Source organism: Ciona intestinalis, chromosome 10 (assembly GCF_000224145.3).
Source record: "Ciona intestinalis chromosome 10, KH, whole genome shotgun sequence".
Classification (NCBI taxonomy): Eukaryota; Metazoa; Chordata; class Ascidiacea; order Phlebobranchia; family Cionidae; genus Ciona; species Ciona intestinalis.
In genome coordinates, this window is record NC_020175.2 from 353,325 (window position 1) to 375,560 (window position 22,236).

Here is a 22,236-nt window from a genome sequence, read left to right on the forward strand (position 1 = left end):
AGATTGTATTGGAAGGTATAGAGGCGTTTTCTTTTTGAAACAGGTTATTTGTCATTGTGGTTTTCTTTGATATAAACAAAGTTTGGTTTAGATTTTGTTTTGATAATTTGGTCTACAGTGCTGGGTTATATAGTGGCGGCAGCATATGCGGTACATACGGACACTGCGAAACGGTAAATACAATGCATGTTTCGTTATTCATTTGGGACAAATGTACGACAAGGTGCTACCTACAAACTTACAAAGACAAAGATGGAAGAAAATATTTGTGGATGCCGTTTTTTAAAGTGTCATCAAAGGTGAGTACAGAAAACAATTTGATAATTTTTGAAGTTTAAATAAAGTCCTGTTGATGTGTCTGGGTTGTTTGACTCGTGGCGAGTCTGCAGAGTACGGCAGGAACACAAGCAATTTCGTTTACAAACTTCTGGCAAGGCACGCCATAACAAACTTTTGGTGATGCACGCCATAATTTGTCCCATGCACGCCAATTAATTTACCAATGAAAAAAAACATATATATATATTAAATTAAGTAGGATTTCGCATTTCCTAATGTGGCATGGAAATGTACCTGCTTTGCCGATTTTTGGCGGTAGCATGCGCCTGCAAAAAATAACCATCTTGCACGTGTGAGATGTCATCAGGAACTACCTTACTCTATACTGGACTTGTGGTAATCCTTTAGATAGTTCGCTGTAGAACTGGTGAGCTGGTTAGGTAGAACTTATGCCTTAGTAATACCTATTGTATATTTATTTTGGCTAAAAATCGGGCGTTCATGTTAAAAATTATTATTGGTGGAATTTTGCAAAAACATGTCTGTCACTGTAATTCTCATGACTTGTGTAAGGTTGGTTATCACGTCACAATAGCAGAATGTGAGAAAGTGGCGTAAAATACTTTGTTCTTTACGCTTCCATAATTATGACAGAGCTATCGTACTTTGTTTTTACTTTTAACATAATCTTGTCTTATGTGCTATGACATAATAATCTTAACTTTGTTCAATTTTTGAAGTATCACTTGGAAAGTACAATGATGCAAAGTTAATTTTTGACACGAGCGTCGATCTTTATATAGTGGGTATCAGTGAGGCCCAAGTCACTGTTAATGTCCAATGGTTTTTCTTTTAACCAAAGGAGACTCTGTCTGTATCTTAAATAAATCGAATTAAATGAAATTTTAAAAATCTTCAAATATTTTAAACTGACTAATGTTTAATTTCGTGCTTGTTTATTATTAGATTAGCATACAAGAAGCAATCTCCAAGAAAATTTCCGTGTTGGGTTTAAAAAACTATAACTTGAGCGGAATTCTGGATTTTACAAGATTTCCATGTTCCAACAATGCATGTACCAGCAACAAAGATTCCGAAATGTCAGAAAAACCAAAAGTTTGTTCATGTGAAGACTGTGTATGCTGTGGAGAAGAAGTTCTTATAACTTACATGGTCTCAGTTGAAGAGAGTAGTGCGGGAACTACTTTGGGTGACACAACTGAACCTGGAGATGACTTTGATACGGTCCCGGTTGAACTGAACCAGGAACTTACTATGGATGTAGAAGGAGACACCAATGGATGGTTTGGCGTGGATATGAGTACTGACATGTTGAATACACCTGACCAGTGTACAATGCTTGGCCCTGAACCATTACATTACCTTTCTCAAGTTACTGAGCGAAAATTAGATCCAATTTCCTGTGTGAGGTTTCTCGACTTACCAGCTTCTCAAAACTGTCTTCAGAATTCTGTGTCTTCACAAATATTGACATTGAATTCGAATAATTCCGATGCAAAACCAGATGAAACTTTATCTCACAAATCTGCATTACCGATTCACATTGAAGAACTCAACCACAAAGTTCCCGTACCGTTGCAAGAATCGTTGGGAATTATTGCTTCGTTTACAGAGCAAGAAATTCAATTTTTGCGAAGACTTTTTTATTCCTCTGCATTTCCTTCCTGTTTTGTAAACCAGGAAAAGTTTTGTGAAGATTTGTGCAAAGTATGTTTCGTCGAAAGCGATGAAGAAACAAGAGCTGATTATTTTAGGTAAAACTATGTTTGTTTAAATTATCTGTCACCGGCCGATTTAGTATGAAAAACCAAAGTTTCTATGAGTGTAACTGGATTTTAACATTGTCACCCAAGATTTTGCTAAAAACTCTTAAGTTCTATGTTCGGGAATTTTAGGATTAACTAGACCGCTAAATAACATCGCCAACCATTTAATCGTAGATCAATGTGTATGTGCGAGGAAAGCCAGAAGTTTATTTCATTTCAAGAGTTTCTTCTTTGCATTTACTTCATGCAACCCCAGATACAACATGGGGGGAAAATGGCAGAACACAGGTGACTAAGTGACTTATCTGTTCATACCAGGCATATTGTAATATAATATTGAGACTTTTTGGCTTTTCTAGTCCTCTGGTATAAAACTGTAACATTTTGTCTGCCACTTGGCAAGATTTACCAGGGATTAGTTACTGATCACGATTAACATCTATATAAACATTTGCATAGCCAAGTCATTTGAGCCAAATTCTCCCAAACGTGTGGTGAAGAATACATGTTGTAATTGATTTTTATTGATTTTTTTATTTTAAGAAATTATTTAAATATCACCCCAGATGTCGATGTATATATCGTTTCTATGATCGCTCGTGTGGAGGACACCTAGTGTTTGAAGATTTCTTGTAAGTACAATAATCCAAAGTAGAAATAATATTTTAGTATTGAAACTTGCACCTGACTGCACTGATGCCGTTTGCAATAAAAAATCAACTCAAATTTAATAAACTGACACAAACTTTTTAAGTATTTTCATAAAAAAACGATAAAAATCCAAAATTTAAAAACAGAGTTACAGAAACAAAATTTTTAGTTTTTTTACAAGTTCTTTCTTTTTTTTAAACTGAAACAAAGAAGAAAAAAAATAACTCTAGTAAAAAATACTAAAAATCTAGCCGTTTAACTCATGATCTCCTAACACCCAAGACTTAGCCACCCTGCACTCGACCCAACACCCACATTTTATACCGATATTTCCTTTTGTTGATTTCAGACGAATGTTATCGGACATAAAGAAGAACAAAGGTCAACTTGTTGAACGAGAACAATTAGTTACGGAGGCAAAGAAGTCGGCAAAGTAAGTTGAAACAATCTTTGTAATATTAGGAAGTTTTGCTGTAAAACTCACAACCGCCAAAAATGTAATGATATGTGTACTATACTAGAATGTGGCATAGTAGTATGCTTACTATGCTATAATGCCAGCATGCTCAAAATGTAGTAATGTAGCTGTACTAAGCCAACTTTTATGGAATTTCATGCTATGGCTAGTATGGGACCTTACTTACATAGAATAAAATATATATTCGGTTACTTTTGCTATCTGACATTAAGTGAATAATCTTTTAATGTCTCATCTGGTATGAAAAAAACGTACTATATCTGCGATGTTTTGTTTGTCATATGGTTAGTCTTATTGAATGACGCATAAAACTATGTTTCTCAAACCAGATGAGCCAGGGCAAATTATTTAAAATAGAATCCTTGCAAACTGATATACACTAACATCGCTAACTCTTAATCCACACCAGGTTATTTGGAGATCACCCACAACCACAACTCACACTCGATGCTTTCCTAGAAACAGTTGGTCAGTTAAAGTTTCGCGGAACGTCAGGTTTATACAGAATGCATGAAAAGCCATGGATGGTTAATCTTAAGAGGGGACGAGAGTCACCTGGGTATGTGGGATGCAGAACTAGATTTTTGTTTTACTTTTTTTATTGTAACTCCTATATGAATAAAGTAGTATACAATAGCAAAAAGGGGAAGTAAGGGAAAATGAGGTGCTTAGCTTATACATAAAAAAATATATTTATAAACGGCAGGAAAAGGTGCATAGAGAACCTAAGGTTCACTGAAGGGCAAATGAAACAATGTTGTTGAAATAAATATATACATTTTGCATTAAAATTAATGTTTTTTGTCTAAATATTTCTAATATATTTTATTTATTCCAGACATGACATCACAAGTTGTTTAAACTGTTCAGGTGGGGAATCCCCAGAGGTGAAAGTTCAACCGAAACGAAGACGAACTTTGGACAAAGATCAAATATCAAGTTTGATAGCAATGGATGGTGGGTGGTTTATTAACATTTGTTAAGATACGTTTTTTATTTAATTAAAGCACAACTGGCTAAATGTATGGCACGAAATAAGTCATGATATCATTTTATCCATTACTATATAACCAGACCTTCACTGTTTACAACTTATCATAATGACATAATCATACCACATATGAATAGTATGGCACTCTGGTTATATATTAATGGACAAACTAGTGATATTGCATTAATTAAAGTTGATAACATGCGTGTATGGGGTTAGGAGCAATTTAATTTTTCGAGATAGACGCCTATGACAACAAAAGAATAGATAAATATAACTTAATAAATATTCTAAAATATATATACTAACTAATAACTGTAGAAAAAAACCTAAACTCAGTTTCAGTTGCTCTTCCAGGAATAACCAAACCTTAATTATCAAAGTTCTGATAAAAAAACCATTCATAATGTATATGATCACTAGAGAATATTACAAATGGTCTGTTTTATATATACTTTCCCAGTAACTATGGAAAAATAATTAAAGCAGTTTGTTTAAGAATCAAGCGAAAGATTAACAACCAATGTCACCCAGATATCAACATTCCCCAAACCCCACCCCATGATACATTGAACGAGGTTGATGAACCTTACACGCTTGCTCTACATTCCGTCAAAGTTCGCAGAACAGGAACCACTGTGGAAGCAAAGTCTTTGTGGGAGTTAGGGGTTTCGGATTCAGTGCCTGTGGTTGGTGATGTTACTTCGATGGCTTTCTAATGCATAGCTTAGTTTTTATTCTATATGGGTGAAGTTTAAAGACTTGGGATTTAAGCCGATTTGAATCATTTCCCAACCATCCAGATTCCCAGACTGCTTTTATACAACTGAATGGAAAGTACTACCCATGTTACTCCTCATGCAAATGGCCATGAAAATGTCTCTGCCTACTGTGATGTATATTGTACATTTTACTTGACAGTGAACATGAGGTGCATAAATACACCATGTGTGTCTGGTGTATAAGAAAACACCCATGTTATAACTTGACAGTGAGCATGAGGTGTATGAATTCACCATGTACGCCTGGTGTATAAGAAGACACCCATGTTATAACTGGACAGTGAGCATGAGGTTTATGAATACACCATGTGTGTCTGGTGTATAAGAAAACACCTATGTTATAACCCGACAGTGAGCATGAGGTGTATGAATACACCATGTATGTCTGGTGTATAATAAGACACCCATGTTATAACTCGACAGTGAGCATAAGGTACATACACACCATACATAACCCCCCCACCCCCAGACACCACCAACCGACGCGAATGACTCTCCGTTCCTTTTACCTCCCGAGAGAGTTAAGTTTTCAAGAACCGCAAGCGTTCAAGCGTTTAACAAACGTTCGCATGCCAACGAGATGTTGAACGGACTTCGTTATTTTGAGCGACCTCTTAAAGCAAGTCCCAACCAAAGTATGTTTTCGTATAGTTATGTAAATGCTTCAAAATCAAATTTAGTTTTAATGCTACATTACAAAATTTTTAATCATTATTTTATAAGAGATTTTTTAATGGTAATGGCCTTTACATTTTTCTATTATAATGTAACAATAGTTCCTACAATAAATTTTGCATAGTCTACCCCTGTACCATAGTAGTTAGCATGCCTCCAGCCCAGAGGATGAGTTTGTAGTTTTACTGCCATTGTGAGCTTATGCGATTCCTCCAACCGAGTGACTCCTTAATATTTGTCCCAATTATCCGTTATACATTTTAAAAAATGATCAGTAACCCACAAAGTTATATATGTGGTAACTCAGCCATGAGGTGTATATAACTGAGCACCTGACCTGTGTTATAACAACTATCATTGCCCACCCACGCTTGGTTAACTAAGTTATATTTGTTTAACTTTGTAACATAACTATCTCAACACCACAGAGGAAAAGCCACAGTTCTCATGGGGTGATGTTGATATGACGGCACTCGCAAAATGTTTATCTGCTGTTTGTAGAGAAGTTAAAACAATATTTCAAAAGGAAGACAGGTTTGGAACTTTATATGTAGTATTACTCTATTAATATACAAATACAGCTCACAGTCGAGGTGTCTTATACATCAGACACACATGGTGTGTTCATACACCTCATGCTCACTGTCAAGTTATAACGTGGGTGTCTTCTTATACACCAGACCTACATGGTGTATTCATACACCTCATGCTTACTGTCGAATTATAACATGGGTGTCTTATTATACAACAGACAGACATGGTGTATTAATACACCTTATGCTCACTGTCAAGTTATAACATGGGTATCTTCTTATACACCAGACACACATGGTGTATTCATACACCTCATGCTTACTGTCGAATTATAACATGGGTGTCTTATTATACAACAGACAGACATGGTGTATTCATACACCTCATGCTCACTGTCAAGATATAACAAGAGCATCTTTCTAAACATGTGTTAATGCAACTTAAGATTAACTTTTATAACTAAATCTTAGGTATGCCATATTAAATAAACACAGATTATGTTCATGTTTATTAGTTGTATACACATCATGCTCACTAATTGGTTAATTGGAAAAAATCCCAGAACCTCAGACGAAGACCTTACATATATGGACTCATCCCACTTTAATAATATTAATTTAATAATTAACCCCAAACTTTACCTCAGATTACTGAAGTTACAAGCCCCAACGTACATCCTGGGTGACATCCATGGTAACCACCATGATCTTGTATGTTTTGAGAAGTCATTATGGAGGGTTGGTCCGCTGCTCACCCCGTGTCGATTCCTATTTCTTGGAGATTACGTGGATAGGGGTGAAAATGGGGTTGAGGTGAGATTATTGTTGTAGATATATGATTTCTATGGTTGATATATGATTAATTTTATAAGCTATTGTAGATATATGATTTCTATTTACACAGTAAAACAGGGGAATTAGCAGCAAAACGACAGTCATTAAAACACACGATGGGTAAGAACTACTTGGGTAAAATGTATATTAATTGAACCTCTTCTCAGATGCAATAATTAAACATTGTAAAAACAGATATCTCATATACTTAAACTTCCAGGTGGTGGCGTACTTGTTATCACAGAAGATTTTATGCCCAAATAAGATTTTTATGGTTCGTGGCAACCACGAGTTACGAGACATCCAAGTTGCTTTCTCGTTTCAAACAGAATGTGTCCGAAAGTTTGGTGAAAATCTTGGAATAAAAGTTTGGGAGCAAATCAACTCATGTTTTGATATGCTGCCGATTGCTGCCGTGGTTGATAATAAGGTGGGGGTAACTGGGTGTGTTTAAGTTGGTTTTAAAGTGGGATAGAAAGAGAGTGTTAGGGCAATCAAAAGTGTGAATGGATTTTTACTTTGCCTATCATGGATAATTGGATAGGTTGTGGTATGATCGTTCCATTGGAACGCCATAGAGCCTTAGATTTAGAAAAAAGATTGCATTGTAATCTTGACTACTGGGTTGGAGCAATTGCAGTTAAGTGTCGTGTCAAAAGATACATACACCAATCAGCATCATCCCCAGTATTTGTTGGTTACGATGCAACGACTCATGACCTAAATTAAAAATATTTTTGTTTTGCTGCATCAACTTTGTTACAATTCTCCTTTTATGACAGTTAAACTGTTCATCTGTTATTGTTCATTATTCAGATTTTTACAGCACACGGGGGAATTCCCAACTCCGATACCTATGCATCTTATAATAATGTGGTTGAAGCAATTAACAACATTCCCACCCCACTATCCAACCCTGAGGTTGAAAGCCCGCTTGCGTGGGAACTTATGTGGAATGATCCAATTAGGTTGGCGAGTGTTAAACTTCTGTTTGTTTTTTCTCTTGTATTTGTAAAAGAAAATATTAAATGTAACTTACTTTATCCTCGCTACTTTGTGAATGATAATTGTAGGTGATTCAATTACAGTCCCTGTTTCCTTGTATTTTTCCGATAATGATTCAACTTTGGCCAAACCTCAGGTGACATTGTGGGACATGCTGTACGACTCCACACATATAGAATAGATCTTTCACTTTTACTGTGTGGTATATGTTGGTTTAAGACAGCATCATACCCATGCATACATCTCATGCTCATTATTAGGTCACAACATACATTATTTATAAACCATACGCATGTTGCATTCACTTGCAATGCATATACTTATTCTAGATATTAAGTTTTGACACAAGTGTCTTCTAAGTAGTCTTATAACCCACATGCATGTTCAAACACTTCATATTTGTTATGTAAAGTTATAACATAATATAATGTATAAGCTATTGAATTATTTAACACATTTCTACACGGCAGATTAGACGATTATCCATTGGAAGAATTGAAAGATGTTTCCAGATCCGAGGGATTTGTTCACAACCACAGAAGAAAGACAGCTAGTATGTTCACATCGGCAGCACTGGAAAAGTTTCTTGCCAGCAATAAATTCACCCACGTTATACGTGCGCATGAGGTCCAACAGATTGGCTTCAAGGTTGGATAAATGTGTTTTATTTTTGGTGTGGAAGGTGAATGATTCAAGTCTCCGTGTAGTAGGTTTAACTGTGTATCTTTAGACTAGAAAGATATCTAGTTTTTTATAGGTATAGTGTTTGTATAATATTAGCTTGGGTAAAATTTCTAAGAAATTCAAAAAAATACCACAAATCTACTTGTCCTGGAGCCACAGAATTAGACAATACCTGAGAACTGAAGCATTTGACATCATACTAAGTTTTAGATCATATTGTGTGCTTTCTAACATGGCATCTTTCAATTGAACCAAGTTCCAATTATTTTAATCGTGGTTTTTGATCTACAGGTTCAACAAAATGGGAAACTCCTCACAGTGTTTTCCTCCTCACGATATTGTGGTGGTTCAAACGAAGCTGCGTGTATTTTAGTCGATGAAAGAAAACTTCGCACCATACGTCTCGACACTACGTAACTATAGAAATGTTATACCACGAATAATTTGTGGTATTTTTGTCCTGTGGTCAACTTGAAAAAGGAACGTGTTTTAACTTAATGATGAAACAGGTACATTACATATCATTATTACTACAATTAACCTGAAACAAAGAAACCTGATGAGCTGCAATGATAATATGAACTGCATGAAGCCATTAAGTGGAAAATAGCAGTACGCTTACTCTTTTGTCATTATAAAGATTTTTATGGCAATTTTGTAATTGTTTTAACATATAGCTAGATATACCAAAAAAAGACCAAGATAACTGTTTAAGCACAAAGCTTAATTGGTAATTACACATGATTGTGTCCAGTAGCATTTTCAAACACTGTTTTTATTTAGGTTGCCTAAATATATATTTAACTTTTCCAGACTTTTCTAAAACTATTTAATCATGTTGCAGTAAAGAGTGTTGTACTTTGAAGTTTTTATTAATAATTTGGCATCATTTTGTTTAATTCTCAATTGTCCTATACTTTGATTTGGCCATTTCAGTATTATACAGACTTCGATAAAGAAGCTATTTTTCTATTTCATTTTCCATAACACCAAAATTCTTTACCCAAACCAATTTTGCACACTAAAGTAAAATTTGAAATTTACTTTTGGTTTTATTTGCTACAAAACCTGACAGCAGGCATGTGGTGTTTTCTACAGGAATGTGTTAGACAACCATGTTGCTTAAATGTAAGCAAAAGGCAGTTAAATTATTTGCTCCTGTGGCACAGTTAGCGCACCTGTCTTTTACTTATGGGTTCAAAGCCTTTCGCTGCGTCGTTGGGCAAGACATGTAAGTTATGTAACAACAATTGCTCCAACTTATAATAAACAATCACTCACAAAGTTACACAAGGTTATGTAGGAAATAAAGCAACTTGCATTCTCATTCATCATTTACACCTTGGTAAAGACACTTTAATCTTCTCTTCTGATGAGCTTAGTTAACTACTAAAGATTTTCAAACTTTAGATTTTATTTTGCCTGACAAACCTGAAGTTCTGTTAAAATAGTAAGCAAGCTGCACCTTACACTTACAGGGACACTTAACTTACATGGTGAACCCTTTCAACAACCAACTAACTTGTTCAAACTACACTAGTAAGAACACACAACACCAATGTTATTTGGAGTGGTTTATTAGCAACCGAACATCAGTTCAAAACTTTGAGAATTGCTTTTTACTCGCCCCCTTTGCTTTGTTAATCTTCACAACGTTGAAACGAACAGTTTTGCTGATGGGTCGACATTCACCAATGGTGGCGATATCTCCTGGTTGGACATCCCTGAGAAATTAGTTAAAATTAGTTTTCTTTATCCTAGTAGGTGAGAAATGTCATTGGACATTTTTGGCCTTGCTTATTCTCAGACATACAGGGCTTAAATCTTTATAAATCATCATCAATAAAAACACAGTTGATCAGTTCTTTGTATGTGAAAGTCCTGTGGTGAGGTTTGACTTTAAACATGTGTAAGGTTCAGAAATTAAAATGAAACATATATATATTATAACTACCTGAAGCAAGGCGATATATGCACCGACATGTTCTGATGACGTTTCTCGAATCTGTTATATTTTCGAACATAATGAAGGTAGTCACGTCGGACGACGCATGTACGCTGCATCTTCAGTTTAGTGACAACCGCCGTTAAAATACGACCACGGATGAGAACATTGCCGGTGAATGGGCATTTCTTGTCAATGTAGTTGCCTTCAAAAGCCTGTTAAAGTTTAAGTATTATAATAGTATAAATGTATGTGGTATCTTTATGGATTGGTTCTAAAGGTGCAGCACTAATTTTCCTGGTTACCAATAAACTGGTTTTCAGCCGTTTTGAGCTGACAATTAGGAGTATGGAAACAGTCAAGGGAAGTTTAATGACAACTATTTTGGCTAAACCAAATCTTAATATCTTAAACTGAACAGTTTTTTATCACATTATAAAAACACGTACATGTTGGCATAGAAGAGCATTTTTTTATAAATTAGGAACATACGGTTACATTTATATAAAACTTACCTCTCGTGGTGTTTTAAATCCAAGGCCGATGCTACGAACATGACGAAGCTTCTTTTTTGAACTTGTCAGGACTCGTTTCTTGTTCAAGAAAACGGTCGGTTGCTTCTGATAAGCCCTCTCTGTCTATAAACGAAAAAAACGCTCTAATTAACAGAAAATTTTCTAATCTCGACTACGGACCGTATACAGACTTTGTAAGCGGATATATTTTAACTTTAAAGCTAAAATTAAATTTAAAAATGCTTTATTTTATTGGTAGAACGAGCAAAACCTTGTTTTATTTGTATTTTAGGCTACTTTTATTTAAAAATCGTTCAAAAACTTTATAATACCTGCGCGGTATCAGCCATGTTGGTGGAAAAGAGGGCACGGAAGTGACGTCACGATTCAAGTCGCACGTGTTTGTTCAGCCGTGCCATAATTTGTAAGTTGATCGGGGAGCTAATTATTAAAACTTGCATTTTCATAACTATGTTGATAAAAATATATTAAAATTAACTTAAATTATTTATATTTTAATCTATTTTTAACTGTTTTTTTACTATTATATATTTGGTCAAAAAATGGGCAAAACACGTTAGGCCCGTTAGGGGTTCGGTTTTTTGGTTTGTTTGAACAGTTTTTATAAATTTTTTAAAAAACAATTTTTGCATAATAAAATACTGAAAATCCAACTTTTTAACTTAATTTGACTTTTATCCAATGTATATATAACTAGTTATATACATTGCTTTTATTTCACCTGTTTGGAATTCGGTGGTTCCCCACATTTTGCTGTTATTGTTTTTTTACTTTCTTCAATTTCGAAGCACCAGGCGTCGGGTTAGCTGCATTTGATTGCAGTTGTACAAAGTAAGTAGGTAAAATGTATATATTAGTACGTTAAAAATTGTATCGTTGGGTGACTTATTAAAATTCTGGCGCTTTATACACGCTAAATTACCACCCCAGGTATTTTTTGTGTTTGTAACTAAATCATATTCATATAGTTTTTAATGCAACAGTGTGTCTATTTTATGTAACTTTGTTTTTACCAAGCATTTTGTACTCTAGGCCGAGGAACCGGACCCACAGTGACCCACGTTTTTTGTCACCCCAAAAATACCCTAACCAACAACTAACCGAGCCTCGTGCTCTCTTTTTCATCCCCATATCTAAACATCATTCTGATTAATGATTTTTTTGATAAAATGTTAACTGTTAATTCCAACTACGGTTGGCTTGCCGCGAAATTGTATTCCTGAACTTACAATTCGGACCTTATTTTTCCACTTAAACCCATTATGTCATCGTGTTGTTAAAATCTCGCACGGAATACATGGTAAAATGTATATATTAGTACGTTAAAAATTGTATCGTTGGGTGACTTATTAAAATTCTGGCGCTTTATACACGCTAAATTACTACCCCAGGTATTTTTTTGTGTTTGTAACTAAATCATATTCATATAGTTTTTAATGCAACAGTGTGTCTATTTTATGTAACTTTGTTTTTACCAAGCATTTTGTACAAAACGTGTTTTTCACTTACTGTCAGAATTTTTAACATTGTTTGTTGTTCTGTTAATGTTTTATTTATCATTGAGATCATTTCAATCTACTTCATTAATTCACAGGATGGCGATATATAGGGTGCTTATGTACGGTGGCCTTGGTGCTTTGTTTATTTCCATTGTTGTCCCATATATCTTCTTTGGATCTAAAGGTAAGTTATTTCTTAGAAAATACTTTGTCAGAAGAGAAATATTAGGGTTCTGGCGTGACATTTAACATGTTTTGGGACAAGAAAACTTTATATGTTTTAGCAACCCAGTTTTAGTCTATTCAAAAAAGCAGGGTCAGAGTATATTTCATTTGCCACATTGATCAATAAGGTTATTAGTGATTGACTGGGCATATATGCATTATAGAAATATACTTTATTAAAGATTGTAAAAAACTTGACACCTATGCCTTTTGCCACAATCAAATTACGATACATGTTTCAAACAGCAAGGAGCAAATACCACCATCCAGCTGAGAAGGAAGATATTAAATTTCCAAGCAGTAATTTACCCCCAAACTTTGGTTCGAAGCATGCAGGTGAAACTATTTATAAAAATGTTGTATTGATAGCTAATGTCTTCACGTATATATCATAAGTGATGTTTGAAAATCACAACAAAAATGCAGCGGGAGGCAGTAATAGTTGGGACCTTGGGAGCATTCCGGTAAACCAAATTTCAACTAATTGATTTTACTCCTAACTAATTATTGCAGTGTAGAAATTGCAACCCACCTAAACTTGCAACCCAACCTTAGTTACCATGTGCAAACTGTGCGCTGTTGTCAAAATGCTCTGGTTATTTTTTAATTCCAGTTATCATATCTGAAAAAATTTAGACAAACCATAAAAGCAAATTTGATTCTTTGGTTTAAATGTGCTTTTTTTATTTTAGAAACTCGAACACAAAGACAAGGTTGGGCTTCCACTCTCGCACCAGTGTACACTGTTATTGTTCTTATTTATATTTCATATGTGATGTACAAGATAACTACACGGAAGGTATGAAATGTTGTTCTAAACTGTTCATAGAAAAAATATTACATGTAGTTTGTACTTTTTTTTAAATTTAAGTACGCCAGAATACTTTATAGTAGGTATTGTAACAGTGTGTATATTAAACTTTAATGATCTCAGTCTGCAACAGAAAGAAGCAACATATGTAGCATAGCATGTCCCCAAGCTATAAAGTCATTAATTTGATTGTTTAAGGAATAAGTGGTTGTTTTATTGAACCAAGTGTTTTACAAAATCATTCATTGATTCTTGTATCTCTCTATTTTCATTTGTTATTCAACAGAAACGTTCTCCTTATGGAACTGAAGGTTCAAATAAGAAAGCAACTATTTTATGGAAAAAAGGGAACCAGAAGACAAAAATAAGTAAAAAGAATATGTATATGTGAATACGTCAACTTTTGTTTTAATTAGTTGTAGCTTGGTTTTCTTTAAGTTTATAAATAAAACCTAAAGTTTTAACTAGCCAAACCTTATTTAGGAAAATTTACAAAATTTAAAAAAAATTACAAAATTGACCTAAACTACAACATTGCATCTTATTTTCCAAAATTCACAGTTGTTTTAATTTTTGCTTATTGTCGTTAGGACAGATTACATGCTACAGTCTTTTGATTACAGCTCAATTTTAGGGCATGATCTTGTCATTAAAATAAACATTCACATAAAAAAAATACTTTGTATGTTTACAGCTCAGTACGAGTTGAATCAACTTGAGAAGAAACTTCTTGAATCGGAAGAAGCTGTTGAGAAGATCTTAAAGAAAGCAAATGATGTCATTACTGCTGCGTTTGAACAAGCAGAGGCAGAAAGTATAACAAGGTCACAAATCACAATATTGTTTATTGAACTGCCATGCCAAATATAGCCTAAATGCTATATGGCTTTTTCTTCCGATTAAGTTAAATTAATATAATTTTTTCTGACAACTGGTGTTTTAAGAGTTGGTGTAACATGGTGGGGGATTCTGTTCAATGCACATCATGCTTGGTGATTTTGGTTTGGAATTTATGTTTTTTGCAGCAATTGCCATTGAGTGATTTGGCCAAACACATACCACCAACAGTGGTAGCAGCGTTAAACCTCAAACCCATAACCTCTGGGTTGGATACGGACACATTAATCACTGTGCAGCTGCGCTGGTGTAAACTACTACTATCAAAAGTTTGATTCCCAACGCCGTACTCATTTATGAAAACCAAACTATATGGAATATATTAAAGGAATGACTAGCCTAAACCACTGAGCACGACACTGGATATTGGTATTTTTTAAACAAAATAAAATTAATGTATGACATACAGTTCCGACTCTGATGATGGTGGTGATGTAGTTGAAAGGATCTCGAGCACGGAATCTCAGAAAGAGTCCTCCCAATCTGATGAGGAGGAACACTCGCATCAGCAATCCTGGATGTTGGAAGAATTGACTACAGAGGAGAGAAGAAGAGTTTTGGACGACATCAATTCAGAAGTTTCTTCTGAAGAGAATACTGAAGATAAAAAATTGATCAAAGTAAAAAATCTTGGTAAAACTTCAAAGGATTGCAATTCCTGCTCCGAAAGATCAAGCGAGGACTTGTATCTTCCGGATGAAGAATGCTCGTCATCTTTATCTTCTTCAGACGGCGAAGAGTTTGTTCAATTTGAAAAAGAAAATCTTGTGACTGAAATTAAGGAATCGTAAAACTAATGGCATGATTATGACATAATCAATTGGAATTGTGTTCATATAAAGTTTTTTACGACGCAAACTTTTTTACAAATTCAATTGAAGCAGTTTGTATAAATTGTATATGTAAAGTACTATGGGGTAAGATGGTTACTGTTAGCAAAGGATATCTCGAATATCCTAATTGTGTTTTTAACAATTAACAACACTCCTTTACAGTCAGGAGGATACGGTTATATTATTCGATTAATATTTTTGTTTAGTACCAAATGGGACAATTAAAGAAACAAAACAATGACCATCTTACGCCAAAATACTATATAACAAAAGTTGTTATTAAAAATATTTGTTGTATCTTGTTATTTATATCAATGCTGTGGTAAATATTTAAATGTCATTTTTATTAAGTGTTGTTGCATTGCAATTGAAATGTTGTTGTATTTGTGCAAAAATGCTGTGTTTTGTATGCTTATGTTTTAATATTAAGAGCTGCTAAAACTTTCAATGAATAATTTTGCATGGTAAGGTAGCGACAGTCGTCAGAACACGAGTGTTCAGTTTTAACTCTTTATTAGTTACCACGTATGTGACCGTGTGGCAATTAATTTTTTAGATATTGAATAAATGAATGTAACTTATCCGCGCAAACAGCAGTCGTTATATCATGGTTGTTTTGTTTAAACACCTCCTTACGTTTTTTTAATTTCCTTAAAAAAAACAAGGCAACACATGGTACAGAAGTTGTAAAAAGCATATTTACGCGTGTTTTTTACCAATCACTCAATGCTCATACATTTATAAGTATCAGGAGTTATAGTACATGTATAAATGCATTCTACCTACTGCTCCACAGTCACCAATGGCGACTGAAACCCGCTTTGTTAGTTACTTCTGATTTGTTTTTGATCTAGCTTAGGCTACTTAGCTGGTTGTTGAAGGGTGAATTTATGCTAAATAGTTTAATACGTGATCATTCATTAGAGCTTTGATCTCTTGTTTCCACTGACTATTTACTAGAAGACTCATACATGGTGGTTGATGCAACAACAACAACCATTTCTATCACAAGAAACAGAAAAAAAAGTTTAATTATGACTTAATTATGTAGCTTGTAGGTTTGTCAGGCAATTGCATTGTTACGTAATAATACAGTTAAATTGGTATTTAACGAATGTTGTTTTATGTACAGATCCTGCAGAACAGTTTCAAATCACCAATGGCTTGGGCACTTTATGTGAATGGGATACCAATGGGTCCACAATATTGTAACATCACATTCTTACTGAATCTAGTAACTCATTATGCCATTTTGAAAAAGAGGGTATAACTGTTAGCTTTAAAGATAATGTTGGTCTTATCACCAAGTTTATTAAAACATCTAACTTCCTTCTACGTTGCAGCCAACTCAAAATGACACTGGTTCATACACATTGACAGTGACATCATCAACTTTTACTCCTGTCATCTTCCCATTCACAATTCTTGTTTCAAATCCTATTGTAGTTCCTATAGATAACACAGCTACTATTGTTGGGGCAGTTCTTGGTTCAATAATTGCGATTCTTCTGATCATAAACACATTTGTAATATAATAGTTTATCCAAGTGTATATATTACAGATTATGTGGAGTTGAACCGATCAAGCGCAACCAGCCAACCTATTGTGGTAAGAAGTGTTTTATTTTAATCATTTCACACAGTTTAAATGTATAATTTCAAAATGAAAGTGGTTGCAATGTTTGTATATATTGTTTGCTATTCACACAGGAAGTCATATATCTGTTACGAGGTTAAACATTCAGATGTTTAATGTGTACTCAATCTACCACTTTGTTTAAACAGTTTCTTGACTGTTTGTCTATAACAATTACTATAACAAGCTTTACTGAGAATAATGATAAAAATAATATTTTATTAATAATTCCAACACCACTTGTTAAATAAAAGGCTGATTTAATATTTTTACAGAGATTTCAACAAGTTATGAAAATCTGAAGAACAATGTCAATGTAACAAGAGGTAAGAATTGACTTTTATTCATTGGTTTCCTCTAATCTGACCTTGACCTTACTACAGATGAGCAAGGTTATGCTGATATACAAAGTGCAGAACCAAGCGTTGTAAGTTATCCCAATATATTTGGAAGTATTATTAAGTTATTATGTACAACATGTTCGGGTGACAACATCAAATGATGGATACTAAACTTTTATTGAAAGGAAATAGAAGAATGCGGCAAGACAATCCTCATCAAAGTGAAAACCAATAATATAGGAGCTGGGCCTATTTTTTTATTGGGAAAAATTCTGACTATTTTCCATTTTATAGTGTTTGTGCACACATTCTATCTATTATGTAAGCATTTAATATTATTGTTCTTTTTAATATCATTTTAATAAGAAGCATTCTTTTTATTGGGCATATTATAACTAAATTTAGACCCAATGTATACATATTCCCGAGTTCATTTAACGTCTTTGCTTTTGTGTTGAAAGATACCTAGCTCATACTAAATTAACTCTTCTTTAAGTGAGTAATTGGAATAGCTGAATTAAAGTAGGTGCAGGGAAATATATGCATTATATATGTATGGTCAAACAACATGTGTTCAATGGCGCTTTATTAATCATTGCCTCAAAGCTTTTAATTTAGGTTGAAATATATGTACTAAGGCAGTGTATATGTTTGTGTATGTTGGCTTAACTGTTAAAATTATAAAATTAAAAGAAACAGATTTAGAAAATAACAGGTATGTGGCAGATTATGTTTGTTTAAGCAAGTTAAACATAATGAATTAGATCGACACTTCCATTATTTGAATTTATCTGGTTCAAAAATTATTAACTTTTGTGAGAACAAAGAAGTAGTTGGTAATTGTTACATTAGCAAATCCTGCATTATAAGTTGATATGAGGGAGAGAATCAAATTTGCTTAATATTGCATTTTTATTTAAAACTAACAGGATTGCACTAACATTTTTGCAGTTAAAGTGTAGATTTTGTACACAATTAAAATGAGTATCCAAACAATAATGCTGATGATATTTGGAGGCTTGGTTGCTACAGGTAATTACTTTTAAATAATATACAATGTTTATAAATGTTTCTTCTTTAAATTTATTTTAGCATTTCCCACAGGAATTAACATGAACACTAAACTAGGATGGGGAGTTGGGTCAGTGTATTTTGTGTTTCTGGGTCTCTTTTTTCTGTATCCTGATGTTTTTGAATTTCTTTGTGTCTTTAATTTATAAATGGTAAAAATTTCTTAAACATGTGGGTTAAAATACACAATTACAAACCGCCATTCAAGTCTAAAGTGTGTCTGTATTTATATATTCCTGAAAAGTCATTTACGTTATGTATTTCATACAAATAATGTTACTAATACAATATTAATAGGAAAATAACAAATTGCTGTAGAAATGTTTTTAAATTAAAATGTTAATACCAGGTGATGTCATCAATCTACCAGCACCTGGTAACACTGCAACAAGAGCAATTGGTATAACCAACCTTAAGATATCAACAACAATATCAACAACAATCTATGATACATGTGTATGGACTTATGGAATCAAACTGCAGACCTTTTATAGCAAAAACTTTGGTCCTTGCTTGACACCTAGCAATGCTGAAGTAGCAGTTACTTGTACTGACAGTGGTGGGACTGTGACATCACAACTACGATTCATTCAAGCTATCAATGCTAGTTTCAACGTAACTGTTGACTGCGACACAACAACAGTTTCATTTCTTACTGTGATTATACAAGGTGAAGTACATATATTCAGTAGGCTATGATCCTGTAAGATTGTTAAATACTAACTTGTTTAAATGTAAAACTAAAAAAAGTTTAGTATTTTTCTTTGTTATTATATAGCATGTTCATCTCCAACACCCAACAATGTTCCAGTCAACCCATCAAGTGGTGTCTACAACGATCAAGCTAACTTCCAGTGTTCTCATGGTTCAACTTTATTTAACATGGATGGAACAACTGGAAACACTGCAACCAAATGCCTTGCTACAGCAGAGTGGGAGAATGAAAATATAGTTCAATGTTGGTCAGGTGGGTGGTATGCTGTGTATATAAGTAGGGCTGCTCATGGATCAATTTGTGCAAAGGAAAATAGAAAATATTTCTTGTAATGCTTCGCTATGCATTTTTCGGTGCATAATGTTACAATTAGTTCTGAGTCTTGATCTGTTACTTGTTTCATCGTCCAAACAAAATGTTAGTATTTTCATATTGTTTGCATTTAATTTGAATTTATATCTTTTTAAATTAAAATTAAATTATTATTATTAAAAATAAATTAAAAATTAAAAAATGAAATTAAAAATGAAATATTTACTGCTTTATGCTTACTAATTGCCTCCCATTTTTATATTAAATATTTCATCTACAGCAATACGTTTATTTTTCACAGCACCAACTGCTACATTGATTGGTAACAATACCATTTGTGCTGGAAACTTTGCTACATTCCAATGTACTGCATCTGTGGGTGTCCCTTCTTTGGATAGAGTTGAAATTTATTTCAATAATCAAAATCAAACGGTAAAGTTAAAGTAAAATATTAAGTTCGTATTTATATAATTGTTTCTACCAGTTGGTTGGAAACACATGGACAAGCAATCCACTGAGTAGTTCAAACAATGGAGATATAGTGGAATGTAGAGCTATAAATAGCTACACTGCCATGCAGGAATATACAAACTTGGGAAGAGACAGCAAGACATTGATTATACACTGTGAGTCGTAATCATATGAAATTACTGTTTCCCATATTGTTGTCTAACTTTACTTTAAATCTTTAAATATGTTGTACGCATTTTAACTATTAACAAATTTGTTCTCACATCTCCAGATGCAGCTGAAGGATTTGCAGTGAATGATGTCACAACCAGCCACAAGTAACATATGTACATGGTATATTGCCCCACCTGGTCCAAGATCATGTACCATCACATTCTCACTTAACCCAACTACTTATACAACCACTTTAACAAAGGATGGTAAGTCTCCCATCAGTGTTCTATTTTTTTTTCAATTTCTGCCGACCGCAAATTATGACGTCACGTATTTCCGCGAAAATTACGACTTTCGTAAATACTGTGTGCATTCGTACGATGGTTCGCTGACATAATCACTAATCAGTGATTCAGCTAATCAGTTATTGAGTTATAAAGTTAAACCGCACACGTAGTTTGTAATAGTATTATCATGCTATTTGTACTCTACCCAAGACGTTTTTATAAACTATGTAAGAAAACGAACCATATACACGAGAGCATAGACGTCGTTTTTTTAATAATATTTGCCAATTTTTAGGTGGTTTATTTACATGCTTGCTGCGTTCACATGCATAAGAATTATTCATCGTAGACGAGACAATCCTTTAGATTAGCCAATGGCAGACGGGATTTTTGCAAGCCATCTATACTTTAATTCGCTTAAGGGAAAACGCAAGTATTCAATCTGTTTTAAGCACCTGCAGGCTAAATAATTGAGAGGACAATCGCTAGTATGACGCAAATAATCAACGCGTGAATCCTTACTATTTCGTAATGAATATGCTGCTTGGCTGGGAAAAATATTGTAAATGAAATATTAAACAGCGCTACTTCTAGAACAGATCTTTGTTGAATATATTTACTTTTTTTATTTGTCCCCTCGATTACAGTAGCGAAGATTTAGAAATATTATAAACGAGAAGGCAGGATATAGCAATAAAACAACAGTTGTTAAAACACGCTTGCAGTTAAAAACAAATTGTTGCGGCCCGCATTGTTTAGAATGCGATACAGCAAAAAATCCTCCTCTGTTTAGCAGCAATATTGTTTGTTAATCTAAATTCTAATGTAGTAATAGAGAGAGTAAACCAAACTCGCGTTAGCAGAAAATAGGCTTTCAAGAAATATACCCATTGATTGTTGGTGGGGAAGGTCTTTCTAGTGGCAATTTTTTTCAGCCGTTGCTGTTTGAACTGAGCTAAAATATGCTTTAAAATGCAGTGGTTCCCAAATTCTATTCCCGTACCATTTTTTGGTTTATGCAGCGTTCTCGTACCACATACTAAACTAATAGACTTGTGAATGTTTCAAAAAAAGTCACCTGACCATTTACTAATTTTTCGGCGGGAATTCGCAATACAAACTTGGCACTGCTTTTTTCATGGCTGCGTGTAAAATAAGTGTTATTTGCCAATTTAACATGGTAACAGGCTGTAATAAACAACCTAAATATGTTCACTGCTGTATATTTTCTTAGCCAAGCAGCATATTTATTACGAAATAGTATGGATTCACACGTGGATTCATTGCATCATAATAGCGATTGTTTGACCATGTAATTGATTACAACATAATAGCAATTCACACGCTCATTATTTGCGTCATAATAGCGATTGTCCCCTTGATTATTTAGCCTGCATTTGCCTAAAAACAGTTTGGATATTTGCCTTTTCACATGCGCGCATTAAAGTATAGATATAGATAGTTTGTGAATACTTCGTACCCACGTAAAGCAACCACTGCTTTAATGGCTGCAATGGTCGACGTCTATCGTTGATGATTTTTTTTTTAATTTTCTTTAAAAACGTAACAATATTACTTGTGACGTAACAATGTTTCATATTTAGAAACACGTGGAACTTGTGGTTTATGAAGTTAAAAACAGAATATGTATTATTATCCACAATTTCGCGTAACTTTCATTGCATCGCGGAACAACGTGCGTAACGAAAAAAAATCTAAAATATTCGTTTTACGTAAAATATTTCCAAATTCCTTACGCATTTCCGCCGACCGGCGGTCGCCGCGGTCGCGGGAAAATTGTACAC

The 22,236-nt window shown here is 34.0% G+C and overlaps 4 protein-coding genes and 1 long non-coding RNA gene across 5 annotated transcripts; 4 read left to right on the forward strand and 1 right to left on the reverse strand.

The window, feature by feature from the left end:
* The first annotated feature begins 37 nt into the window (after nucleotides 1–37).
* LOC100178725 lies at nucleotides 38–9,742 on the forward strand. The gene is made up of 15 exons (XM_002122939.5): nucleotides 38–299; nucleotides 1,246–2,054; nucleotides 2,241–2,354; nucleotides 2,633–2,698; nucleotides 3,067–3,150; nucleotides 3,605–3,754; nucleotides 4,034–4,152; nucleotides 4,721–4,875; nucleotides 5,438–5,603; nucleotides 6,072–6,177; nucleotides 6,824–6,989; nucleotides 7,231–7,440; nucleotides 7,827–7,978; nucleotides 8,486–8,663; nucleotides 8,991–9,742. The coding sequence occupies exons 1-15, from the start codon at nucleotides 183–185 to the stop codon at nucleotides 9,114–9,116; spliced, it is 2,718 nt and encodes a 905-aa protein (XP_002122975.1). The 5' UTR covers nucleotides 38–182; the 3' UTR covers nucleotides 9,117–9,742.
* Nucleotides 9,743–10,258: 516 nt separating this feature from the next.
* Nucleotides 10,259–11,612, reverse strand: LOC100185869 (40S ribosomal protein S11-like). Its single transcript, XM_002128525.5, has 4 exons — nucleotides 11,492–11,612; nucleotides 11,160–11,282; nucleotides 10,654–10,859; nucleotides 10,259–10,423 (listed from the first exon to the last, which is right to left on the reverse strand). Exons 1-4 carry the CDS (start codon nucleotides 11,507–11,509, stop codon nucleotides 10,297–10,299), a joined length of 474 nt encoding a protein of 157 aa, XP_002128561.1. The 5' UTR covers nucleotides 11,510–11,612; the 3' UTR covers nucleotides 10,259–10,296.
* LOC100176414 (protein RIC-3-like) lies at nucleotides 11,224–16,026 on the forward strand. Its single transcript, XM_026836492.1, has 8 exons — nucleotides 11,224–11,282; nucleotides 11,492–11,583; nucleotides 12,775–12,863; nucleotides 13,151–13,240; nucleotides 13,597–13,703; nucleotides 14,002–14,083; nucleotides 14,410–14,539; nucleotides 15,022–16,026. Exons 3-8 carry the CDS (start codon nucleotides 12,776–12,778, stop codon nucleotides 15,401–15,403), a joined length of 879 nt encoding a protein of 292 aa, XP_026692293.1. The 5' UTR covers nucleotides 11,224–11,282; nucleotides 11,492–11,583; nucleotide 12,775; the 3' UTR covers nucleotides 15,404–16,026.
* LOC113474643 lies at nucleotides 11,640–12,485 on the forward strand. The gene is made up of 2 exons (XR_003396334.1): nucleotides 11,640–12,011; nucleotides 12,213–12,485. It is a non-coding gene; the product is annotated as an uncharacterized LOC113474643 (long non-coding RNA).
* Nucleotides 16,027–16,126: 100 nt separating the features above from the next.
* LOC104266100 lies at nucleotides 16,127–20,570 on the forward strand. The gene is made up of 8 exons (XM_009861588.3): nucleotides 16,127–17,054; nucleotides 17,357–17,407; nucleotides 18,374–18,454; nucleotides 18,843–19,163; nucleotides 19,272–19,460; nucleotides 19,822–19,952; nucleotides 20,005–20,146; nucleotides 20,263–20,570. Exons 3-8 carry the CDS (start codon nucleotides 18,403–18,405, stop codon nucleotides 20,310–20,312), a joined length of 885 nt encoding a protein of 294 aa, XP_009859890.1. The 5' UTR covers nucleotides 16,127–17,054; nucleotides 17,357–17,407; nucleotides 18,374–18,402; the 3' UTR covers nucleotides 20,313–20,570.
* The last annotated feature ends 1,666 nt before the right edge of the window (nucleotides 20,571–22,236 follow it).

Coding starts and splice junctions, on each gene's coding strand:
- LOC100178725 (XM_002122939.5), top strand. CDS start 183: ATGCATGTTTCGTTATTCATTTGGGACAAATGTACGACAAGGTGCTAC. Junction 2,055..2,240: donor ACAAGAGCTGATTATTTTAG/GTAAAACTATGT, acceptor ATTTAATCGTAG/ATCAATGTGTATGTGCGAGG. Junction 8,664..8,990: donor TCCAACAGATTGGCTTCAAG/GTTGGATAAATG, acceptor TTTGATCTACAG/GTTCAACAAAATGGGAAACT.
- LOC100185869 (XM_002128525.5), bottom strand. Junction 10,860..11,159: donor GATTTAAAACACCACGAGAG/GTAAGTTTTATA, acceptor AAACTTTAACAG/GCTTTTGAAGGCAACTACAT. Junction 10,424..10,653: donor CATATATCGCCTTGCTTCAG/GTAGTTATAATA, acceptor CTAATTTCTCAG/GGATGTCCAACCAGGAGATA.
- LOC100176414 (XM_026836492.1), top strand. CDS start 12,776: ATGGCGATATATAGGGTGCTTATGTACGGTGGCCTTGGTGCTTTGTTT. Junction 12,864..13,150: donor TATCTTCTTTGGATCTAAAG/GTAAGTTATTTC, acceptor TGTTTCAAACAG/CAAGGAGCAAATACCACCAT. Junction 14,540..15,021: donor GAGGCAGAAAGTATAACAAG/GTCACAAATCAC, acceptor TATGACATACAG/TTCCGACTCTGATGATGGTG.
- LOC104266100 (XM_009861588.3), top strand. CDS start 18,403: ATGAGTATCCAAACAATAATGCTGATGATATTTGGAGGCTTGGTTGCT. Junction 19,164..19,271: donor TCTTACTGTGATTATACAAG/GTGAAGTACATA, acceptor GTTATTATATAG/CATGTTCATCTCCAACACCC. Junction 20,147..20,262: donor CAAGACATTGATTATACACT/GTGAGTCGTAAT, acceptor TCACATCTCCAG/ATGCAGCTGAAGGATTTGCA.